Below are 11,426 nucleotides of genomic sequence, written 5' to 3' on the forward strand. Positions count from 1 at the left end.
TCTGCCCTCATTCCTGTATAATTACCCTTATTTCTGACCCACATTTTGCACTCTTAAACTGAATGCTAAATTCTACGATGTTATGGTCACTGCTTCCTTCTTTTATTCTTGAAATGGTTTATTAAACCTGCCTCATTGCACAGTATCAAGTCCAAAATAGTCTGATCCCTGATTGGATCCATACCAGGAATGTTCCAGGAAGCTGTCCCAAATATAGTCGATGAATTCTTCCTCATGACTACCTCTGCCATTTTGATTTTCCAAATCTACATTAAGATTAAAGTTACTCATGATTAGAGTACTGCCTTTCTAACAGCATGCACTTCTAAACAAATTACAACTATACATGGTCTCCCACTAAAGCTATGCGGAAGACTAGCTGGATTTCTTCAAGTTGTTCTGTTTGCATTGATCATTCAATCAAATTCTTTCTCAGAATTCAGTTCTCACCCACTTTGTCCTGTTTCAAAATAACAGCCTCCTCCTATCCAAATCCACCATTTTGGTGATGATCAATTGTTCTTCATCAGTTTTCTTTGGATCACACATCCTCAGACATGTGATCCAAAGAATCAATAATGCTCTCAATTTAATGGCTGAATGATCAAATCATGATCTTATCCACGCTAATAAACAGAGTAATAAAAATGTTGTTTATTTCATTTCCTCCAGGACATGGTCTAAGCATCAGTCACCTTTGAAGGCACCATCATTTGCCCCTCACCCGCATCACAATTTCTTGGCTGGACCTTACACCTTAATGATTAAGGTTGATTCCAAAAAGACCTGTTTCTTTCTGCTGCACTTCCTATTCCTCTATGTTTTAAAAGTGAAGCCTCACCGAAAGGATTATGTCCTTGTACAAAATCAAAATTTTGATTGACAATCCCTCAGTCACCTCTGTTCTCCATTTTGTTATTGCTTTTCTTCGTCTTTCCTAAGTACCACATTATTTGAATGGAAACAATCATCTAATACCTTCTCAAATGCCTCATTTGAACCTGCCTCCACTGCAATTCATGCATTCCAGATCCAAACCACTCATGAGAAAATGTTTTTTCTCACATCACATTTGCTATTTTTGCAAATCACTTTAAATTTGTGCTTTCTCTTGTCAATTCTTTTATAAGCAAGAACAGTTTCTCCCTATCTATTTTGTCCAGCCACCTCTCAGTTTTGAGCACCTCTATCAAATCTCCTTGTCGTCTTCTCTCCAAGTAGAGCAGTCCCAACCTCTCCAGTCTACCCTTATAACTGAGGTTTCTCGTGGTGGAGCCATTCTTGGAAATCACTTCTGCACTCACTCCATCTAGTAAGTGCGAGGCTTTCAAAAGTGTGCTAACCAAGGTGCAAGGTAAGCACGTTCCTCTTTGAGTGAAGGGCAAGGCTGGTAGAAGTAGGGAACCCTGGATGACTCAGGATATCGAGGCCCTGGAACCTGATGAAGCGTATCCCAAGACATCGTGGGAGACTAGGGGGGAAATTGCGAGTTTCCTAGCAGAGATATTTGAATCAACGATAGTCACAGGTGAGATGCCTGAAGATTGGAGCTGGCAAATGTTGTGCCTTTGTTTAAAAAGGACTGCAGGGAAAAGCCTGGGAACTATAGGCCAATGAGCCTCACATCTGTGGTGAGTATTTTGAGAGAGAAGATCTACAGGCATATAGAGATGCAAAGACAGATTAGGGACAGTCAGCATGGCTTTGTGAGTGGAAAATCATGTCTCTCAAATTTGACTGAATTTTTTTGAAGGGGTAGCCAAGAAGGTAGATGAAGGCAGTGCAGTTGGTGTTGTCTACATGGACTTTAGCAAGGCCTTTGACAAGGTACCGCACGGCGGATTGTTGCATAAGGTTAAATCTCACGGGATCCAAGGTGAGATAGCTAAATGGGTACAAAATTGATTTGATGACAGAAGCCAGGGGGCAGTTGTAGAGGGTTGTTTTTCAAACTGGAGACCTGTGACCAACAGTGTGCCTCAGGAATTGGTGCTGGGTCCATTGTTATTTGTCATTTATATTAATGATTTGGATGAGAATATAGGAGGCATGGTTAGTAAGCTTGCAGATGACACCAGGATTGATGGCATAGCGGACAGTGAAGACGGTTATCTCCAATTGCAATGGGATCTTGATCAATTGGGCTGACGAATGGCAGATGGAGTTTAATTTAGATAACTGTGAGGTGATGCGTTTTGGTAGATTGAACCAAGGTAGGACTTACTCAGTTAATGGTAGGGCATTGGCGAGAGTTACAGAACAAAGATCTCGAGGTACAGATTCATAACTCCTTGAAAGTGGAGTCATAGGTAGACAGGGTGGTGAAGAAAACGTTCAGCATGCTTGGTTTCATTGGTCAGAACATTGAATACAGGAGTTAGGACGTCTTGTTGAAGTTGTACAAAACATTGGTAAGGCCACACTTGGAATACTGTGTACAGTTCTGGTCACCTATTATAGTAAGGATATTATTAAACTAGAAAGAGTGCAGAAGAGATTTACTAGGATGCCACTGGGACTTGATGGTTTGAGCTATAAGGAGAGGCTGGATGGACTGGGACCTTTTTCTCTGGAGCGTAGGATGCTGAGGGGTGATCTTATAGAAGTCTATAAAATAATGTGGGGCATAGATCAGCTAGGTACTCAATATCTGTTCCCAAAGGTAAAGGAATCTAAAACCAGAAGGCATAGGTTTAAGGTGAGAGGGGAGAAATACAAAAGAGTCCAGAGCGGCAATTTTTTCAGAGGGTGGTGAATGTCTGGAACAAGCTACCTGAGGTAGTAAGAGAGGCAGGTACATTTTTGTCTCAAGTTTTTTTTTAATAGTTACATGGGTATGATGGGTATAGAGGGATATGGGCCAAATGCAGGCAATTGGAACTAGCTTAGGGGTTTAAAAAAGGCAGCATGGGCAAGTTGGGGCGAAGGGCCTGTTTCCATGCTGTAAACCTCTATGATTCTAAAAAAACCCAGGATACTACATGTTTTATTAACTGCTCACCACCTGTCTTGTCACCTTCAATGATTGATGCGTATACACCAGTTTCCTCTGCTCCTGTTCCCCTTTAAGAATTGTCTCTTATATTATCTTTCGATGTTTTTCCTACCAAATGCATCACCTCACACTTCTCTGCACCCCGATTTGTCCACTCAAAAACATAAAAACTAGGTGCAGGAGTAGACAATTCCTACTCCACCACTCAATACAATCATGCCCACTCTCCATAACCCATTACTAATTAAAAATCTGTTCATCTCCTTAAATTTACTCAATGTCTCAGCATCCACCAGCACTCGGGCGAATCGCAGATTCACAACCCTTAGGGAGAAGTAATTTCTCCTGATTCTTGTTTTAAATCTGCTACCCCTTATCCTGAAACCACGACTTCTCATTCTAGATTGCCCTACAAGAGGAAACATCCTCTCTACATTTATCATGTCAATCCCCTTTAGTTTCTTATATACTTCAATTAGACCTCATCTTTCTTCTAAACTCCAAAGAGTATAGACCTAAACTGCTCAACCCCTCTTTTTAAATTCACTAGATTGAGTCCAATCTAGTGAATTTCCTCTGAATAACCCCCAATGCAACTACATCCTTCCTCAAGTAAAAGGGACCAAAAATGTGCACAATATTCCAGGTACAGTCACATCGTACAGTTGCAGCAACACTTCCCTACTTTTATACAATATTCTGTTGGCAAATGCCAAAATTCCATTTGCCTTCCTTATTACCTGCTGTACCTGCATCCTAGTTTTCTGCGATTCATGCACGAGGACACCCAGATCCTTCTGAACCAAAGTACTTTACAGTTCTGCTCTATTTAGATAATAAGTTGACTTTCAACTTTTCCAATCAAAATGGATAACCTCACACTTAACCACATTAAACTCCATCTGCCAAATTGTGGCCCGCTCACCTACCTTATCCACATTCATTTGTAAATTGCTTATTTCTTTATTGCAGCTCACTATCCCATCTATTCCACTGTCATCTGCAAATTTGGCTATTGTACCTTCTATTCCCCACGTTCAAGTCATTAAAGTAGTTAGGGCCCAACTATGGCACCCCACTAGTTACACCTTGCCAAACAGAAAAAGACTCATTTATCCCAACTCAGCTTTCTGCTGGTTAACCAGACTTCTATCCAAACTAATAAATGACCCCTAACCCCATGTGAACTTAGCTTCTGGTTAAACTTTTGCACAGCGTCTTATCAAATGCCTTCTAGATATCCCTTCTGTCACATATTTGAAAAACTCCAGCATATTATTCAAATACAATTTATCCTGAGTAAAATAATTTACCCTTAATAAAACTCTGATGGATGGCACTTTGACTTTCCAAATGTTCTTTTATTATTTCCTTAATAATGGATTCTAACAATTTCCCAACAACAGATATTAAACTAAATGGTCTATAGTTTCTGACTTTATGGCTCCCCCTCTTTTTGAATAAAGATTTCATATTAGCATTTTCCCAAAAGGAACCTTTCCTGTATTTAGGGAATTTTGGAATAGTATAACCAATGGATCCACTGTCTCCATTCCACTTTCTTTAAGACCTGAGGTTGTAAGTTATCAGGCCCTGGGGACTTGTTTGCTTTTAATCCAAATAGTTTGCTCAGCACTTTTTCCCTATTGATGATTGTTCTAAGGTTCCTTCCTTCTCTCACCAACCTTTACAGATGCGTCATAGAAAACATTCTTTCCAGTTGTACCTCAGCTTGGTATGGCTCCTGCTCTGTCCAAGACTGCAAAAAACTACAAAAGGTCATGAATGTAGCCTAATCCATCATGCGTTCCAGCCTCCCATCCACTGACTCTGTCTACACTTCCCGCTGTCTCAGCAAAGCAGCCAGCATAATTAAGGACCCGACGCATCCCAGACATTCTCTCTTCTGTATCTTTTTCCATCAGGAGAAGGATACAGAAGTCTAAAAACATACACCAACTGACTCAAGAACAGCTTCATCCCTGCTGCCATTAGACTTCTGAATGGACCTACCTTGCATTAAGTTGATCTTTCTCTACACCCTAGCTTTGACAGTAACTCTACATTCTGCACTTTTTTCCTTCTCTATGAACAGTATGCTCTGTATAGCATGCAAGAAACAATACTTTTCGCTGTATACTAATACATGTGACAATAATAAATCAAATCAATTACCTATTACTATTGGGATGATACAAGTGTCCTCCACTATGAAACCTGAGGCAAAATACTGATTTAGCATCTCTGCCATTTCTGTATTCCCCACAATTAACTCCCTAGTCTCATCTTCCAATACCCTTTAATGAATCTCAATCGGTCCTGGTGCTTCGTCATCTTTGAGTAGTGACAATCTAGTCGACACTTCTCCTTCATCAATTTTGAACTGTTCTAGTGACAGAGTTTCCTCATCTGCCACTGTGGCTTGGTAGCATCTACCTCCTTGGTAAAGACAGATGCAAAATGTTAATTTAGTATCGCAGTCATGCCCCCCCCCCCGCCCCCCTTCATGTGTAAGTTCCCTTTTAGGTTCCTAATTGGCTCTACACCACCTTTTACCAGCATTTTATCATTTAGATGGCGATGGGACACATTGGGATATCCCTTTAGTTGGAAGACTTTAACTTTCCAGCCAGGAAAGCACTTAAATAGCTGGATCTGAAGGAATCAAAGGCATAGAACAGAACGTTTCAGCAGCAGACCAGGCTGAAGCAAAAACAGTCTGACAGAGATCATGTAGGGAGTAACAGTGATAAGACTGGGTATGGGGATCAAAAACTCAGTTCAGACTTAAATTGAACATTGGCTGAACCAAACTGCAGCAGAGACAGTGGCCAGGGAGGGGGCAATTAGGAAACAGTTTGCAGTGGGGGCTGAAGAATATGGCCTCAGTTTTCCTATTTTTTAACTGGAGAAATCTTCTGCTCATCCAGCTTTGCTTGTAAAATAAGCAATTAGTTTGACAACATGGAGGTAGTGGAGGGATCAAGAGAGATTCTGGTGACAAGATAGGAGTCGTAGCGCTCATAGCGAACCTGATGTGTTTGAAAATATTGCCTAGGGGCCGCATGCAAGCAAAATATAAAGGAGGTGGTCAAGAACAGAACCTTGAAGGACATTTAGAACAACCATTCTGAAGTAGGAAGTGTAGTCAATACAGGAGATTCACTGACTACTTACTATAGAATATACAAGAACTACACAGAGGCAGTCCATTCAATTGGATAACAAAAGTAGAGGCATAAAGTATGTCAATGGCTGCAGACAGGTCAAAGCAGCTGAGGAAGGATAATGCACTCATACAGGATACAATCTTTGATTTTTATTAGCAGTAGTTTCAGTTCTGTCATGAGTACTGAAAAACTGTTTACACAGATTACAATCAGAAATTCTAATTTAGTGCTCAAGAGTTGTCATCCTGTCCAATGTCAAAATCAACTACAAGGAGGGCAGAATGGGAAAGCTCAGCATCATATCACTGAAAGTAATGAGAAATAGGCTGGTATTTACAAATCCAGCCCATTGTTTCATATTTGGCAATTCCCATTATCAGCCTGATGATGCACACCCTCACCCTCCTTCAGCAGCCTCAGCTGAGCAGAAAGCAGCAGCAACAACAGCACCCAGGGCACTTTATTGCTCATTATAGGGATTGCAGGTCAGTGACAGCAGCTGCAACATCCCAAAGCCAGATAACAGTGGCTGCAGAGGCCCAAGCACTGCCTGGAGCTGGTGATGGGGCAAACTCCAAATGCTTGTGGGTTTACTATCAAATAAACCTATTGGACTTTAATTTGGTGTTGTGAGACTTCTTATTGTGCTTACCCCAGTCCAACACCGGCATCTCCACATCTGGAGCTGGAGTTGACAGTAACATTAAAATAAAAGTAAAATACTACAGATAGTGGGAATCTGAAATAAAATCAAAAAATGCAGGAAACAGCACCTTCTGTAACTCTTCACACTGCCATTAACACTCACTTGCTCTTGTATCCTAAACATTGTTGTGTAATCTCACCTAGTTCACATCACTGACCTCCATCACTCCTAACAATGTCAAATCCATCACATTTCTCTCTCTTTTCAGCGCTGAAGTCTTACAAACAGTTGGGCCAAAAGGCCTGTTTCCATGCTGTAAACCTCTATGACTCCAAACATACAGCTCTGTTTATCTTTGCACAGGTCCTGCCAGGCATGAGTTTTTCCAGTATTTTCTGTTTTTACTGCTCATAACCTTATCGTAAATACTCGCCAGTGGATCCGGCCGCCGATTCTGGGGCTGCCGCTGCCCCCGCGCTGCCGGCTGGTGTTGCCGCCGCTGGCGCTTGCCTCTCCCCCCAAGGCCCCGGTGCTGGCGGCCGGTACCGGCTCTCAGCCACCCAGGGGTCGGCACACTCCCATGACCTTGCCGGCATGGCGTATCCACCTCCCGCCGGCACATCCTCGCAACCCCGGGCATTCAGCCCCTCATTAAAACTCTGCGGCCGCCGGGAATACATGGAAGCCGTGGGGGTGAGGAGGAAATCGGTCAAAAGACAGCTCGGCAAGGCCCAGGGAGACCACCGGACAACAGGAAATTACATCACCGTCGGAAACAACGTCACCGCACAACGGATGCTGGGAACTGTAGTCCAGAAAATGCTGGAAACACCCAGCAGCTGAAGAGAAAGGGCAGTGTTAACATCTCCGATCTATGACCAGTTTAACCTTTGGAATTCAATATCATTCAGGTGAATCTGTGCTGCACTCTGTGTACTTCCTAAAGTCTAGAATTGCTCACAGAACTTAAAACTGTGGCACAGTGGTTAGCACAGTAAGAAGTCTCACAACACCAGGTTAAAGTCCAACAGGTTTATTTGGTAGCAAAAGCCACTAGCTTTTGGGGCTCTGTCCCGTCGTCAGGTGAGTGGAGAGTTCTGATCACAAACAGGGCATATAAAGACACACACTCGGTTTACACAGTGGTTAACACAGCACCAGGGATCCGGGTTCGATTCCCAGTTTGAGTCACCACCTGTGTGGAGTTTGCACGCTCTCCTTGTGTCTGCCTGGGTGCTATCTGAAAGATGTGCTGGGTTAAGTGCATTGGCCATGCTAAATTCTCCCTCAGTGTAGCCAAACAGGTGCGGAAGTGTGGTGACTAGGGGATTTTCAGTTACTTCATTGCAGTGTTAATGTAAGCTTACTTATGACACTAATTTAAAAAAGGCTTTGTACAGTTGGGGCATTATTTCTATCTCCTTGTATTTTATTCTTCCAGCTGTATTCCAGTAACCTTTTGGATTATTTTCTGTGTTTGTTCATGAAATTTCAATGATTTTCATGCAGCACTGAAACCATCCCCACCTCAAGTCTCTCAAGATCTCCACAGTTTCCAGCTTTCCAAATTAGATAGTACCCTGTTTCATTCTCTCTAGGTCCAAGTTGAAGACCTCACATTTTCCAACATCGAAAAACATTTGCCACAGTTAAGCGCATTTGTTTAATTGCACTCATCAGGACAGCTATGGAAGATAAATCAACAGTAAAGGAAACAACAACAACAAACACAATGCTCTACAATGGGGGGGTTACAATGGATGGCTGGTTAATGATGCAGAATAATGCCAACAAATGTAGGTTCAATTCCTGTGCTGGCCAAGGTTATTTATAAAGGCCCTTCTTCTCAATCTTGCCCCTCACCTGAAGTGTGATGATCCTCAAGTTAAACTAACACCAGTCAGCTCCCCCCATCCTCAAAAGGAAGAACAGCCTAAGCTCATCTGGGACTATGGTGACTTTACTTTCTGCCCTACATTGGTCTGAGATGTGCAATTTCCTTTGTCTTTTCCTTTGATCATTTGTGCTACTATATTCCTTCAAAAGATGACTGCAAAACAATACCTGCTTGAAACATGCTGCACTGTAAACTCACTTAAGCGGAAGTGGTTTTAACTTTAAATTAATGACTCGACCAAACATATAGTAAGTCATTCTGACCATGAACTTTCTGAAAGCACGGGGTTTGTTCTTGCACTTAGCCTCTGTTTTGGTATGCCATCAAGCTGGATGAGGTTTCACTGTGTTTGAACTATTCTACACCCAGATAACCCACCACACGTCCACTGAAGATGCTGAAAAAGTGTATCTAGCTAACACAAGTATATTGCAGGATTCTGAACAACTTGGCTGATTTTCGCATGCACACAAATGTCTGGTAGGGTTTACGAGGCCTCAAGTCCAACTCTGACGTACATATCTATAAACCCTATAGAGGAACCAGAGTAGCCATCCACAACAAGTTTGACTAAACCAAAAAATATGTACCATTCTTAATGATGCATCAAAATTTGTATTTATTGGACTCATCGTTCGGCATTATTGGACTGCTCTGCATAAAAGCAAGTTATGAAAATGTTAAACTTGTGTAAGAGTAATGAGCTGTCAAGTCCTATGTATGTGTTCACTGTTTCCACATGTTATGGGCTGCCCAAGGCACATAAAAATGATATCTCTTTATGCCTATCTTATCTATGACTGATTCTGCACAACATGAATTAGACAAATTGTAGGTGAGTAGCTACAATCAGTTTTGAAAAAGTTTTCCATGTTTACAATGAATAATTCCTCTTACCTTTGAAAAGACCATACAGAACTTGCATTCAGATAGCAATGCCATGTCCATGTACTCATTTAACTTTGCTAGCCTTTTCGCCGATGAACCACTCAAGGAAGCCGTAAACATTTGTCCCACATCACAATATCGTAGCGACCTAGACAAACTGCCAATGTTAGAACATTACAGCGCAGTACAGGCCCTTTGGCCCTCGATGTTGTGCCTACCAGTGGAACCAATCTAATGACCCTCTAACCTAAACTATTCCAATGATATCCATATGCCTATCCACTGACCATTTGAACGCCCTTAAAGTTGGCAAGTCCACAACTGCTGCAGGCAGGGCATTCCATGCCCTTACTACCCTCTGAGTAAAGGACCTACCTCTGACATCCGTCCTATAATTACCACCCCTTAATTTAAAGCTATGTCCCCTCGTGTTAGCCATCACCATCCAAGGAAAAAGGCTCTCACTGTCCACCCTATCCAATCCTTTGATCATCTTGTATGCCTCAATTAGGTCACCTCGTAACCTTCTCTCTAATGAAAATAACCTCAAGTCCCTCAGCCTTTCCTCATAAGACCTTCCCACCATACCAGGCAACATCTTGGTAAACCTCCTCTGCACCCTTTCCAATGCCTCCACATCTTTCTTATAATGCGGCGACCAGAACTGTACGCGATACTCCAAGTGCGGCCGCACCAGAGTTTTGTACTGTTGTAACATGACCTCACGGCTCCGAAATTCAATCCCTCTATCAATAAAAGCTAACACACCATACTCCTTCTTAACAACCTTATCAACCTGGGTGTCAACTTTCAGGCAGCTATGCACATGTACCCTGAGATCTCTCTGCTTGTCAACACTACTAAGAGTCCTTCCATGTTTGAATAGACTCAGCAACCCATGCAGTAGAATTCAGTTTTAACAACACCATGTTTGTCCAAATAGATGTTGTTGCCATGAGATTCTCTCTAGGCCCAGTTCTCGCAAGCATCTTTGTTGCTTTCCATGAAAAATGTCTCTTCTGTGGAATGATATCTATCCTTCTACTCTTTACATATTTCCAATACATGGGTGGTACATTTGCTATATTTGAATCTGCAACTTAATGGGTTACATCCTGTGCTCAACTTAGGAGTTGAGCAGTCAAATGAGCTCCCTCTTATTAACATGCTAATTCATAAAAAAGAAAATTACTGCAGATGCTGGAATCTGAAACAAAAACAGAAAATGCTGGAAAATCTCAGCAGGCCTGACAGCATCTGTGAAGAGAGAATAGAGTGATGAAGGGTTATCCAGACTCAAAACATTGGCTCTATTCTCTCTCCACAGATGCTGTCAGACCTGCTGCAATTTTCCAGCATTTTCTGTTGATGTGCTAGTTCAGAAATCCAGCAATGGGCTTTCTGCTACTGTTTGTTGGTCAACATATACCATGGGTTTCCTACAGTTCCATATGCTAAAAGATTGGCTTTATCGGCAACCTCATAAATAGGGTCTGAGCTATTTACTTACTGTGTAAGCTTAATGCAGAAATAAGGCATATTAGCCTGCAGAATATTGACTACCCTGATCAGATCACTGCAGGTATATTTTGTACAAACTCATGAAGAGCCAAAGGCCATCACTTTCCGCCCTACGTAGTCCCCAGTTTACTCTGTTAGGATAAGGTGTCTTAAATATTTGAGTTGCAAGCGGAATTAAACATTGACACCCAGAGTCCATTTGCAAAGCCACCAAGTCACTTTTTATGCAGTATAAATTGTTGATCCCTTTGCTTTTGGTTTATTTTGGATTACTGTTCTGACAAGTGTAAGAGAGAAAGATTTGATAGC

General features: G+C 41.9%; 1 protein-coding gene across 1 annotated transcript in view; it reads right to left on the reverse strand.

The window, feature by feature from the left end:
• The window catches only part of slc25a46 (solute carrier family 25 member 46), a 29,536-nt gene extending 21,962 nt beyond the window's left edge, over positions 1 to 7,574 (reverse strand). Inside the window, exon 1 of the mRNA XM_080189030.1 lies at positions 7,245 to 7,574. Coding sequence (XP_080045156.1) covers positions 7,245 to 7,491 — 247 coding nt within the window. The 5' untranslated portion in view covers positions 7,492 to 7,574. The remainder of the gene's footprint in view (positions 1 to 7,244) is intronic.
• Between the last annotated feature and the right edge of the window lie 3,852 nt (positions 7,575 to 11,426).

Source organism: Carcharhinus amblyrhynchos, chromosome 5 (genome assembly GCF_965287045.1).
Source record: "Carcharhinus amblyrhynchos chromosome 5, sCarAmb.v2.hapA, whole genome shotgun sequence".
Lineage (NCBI taxonomy): Eukaryota > Metazoa > Chordata > Chondrichthyes > Carcharhiniformes > Carcharhinidae > Carcharhinus > Carcharhinus amblyrhynchos.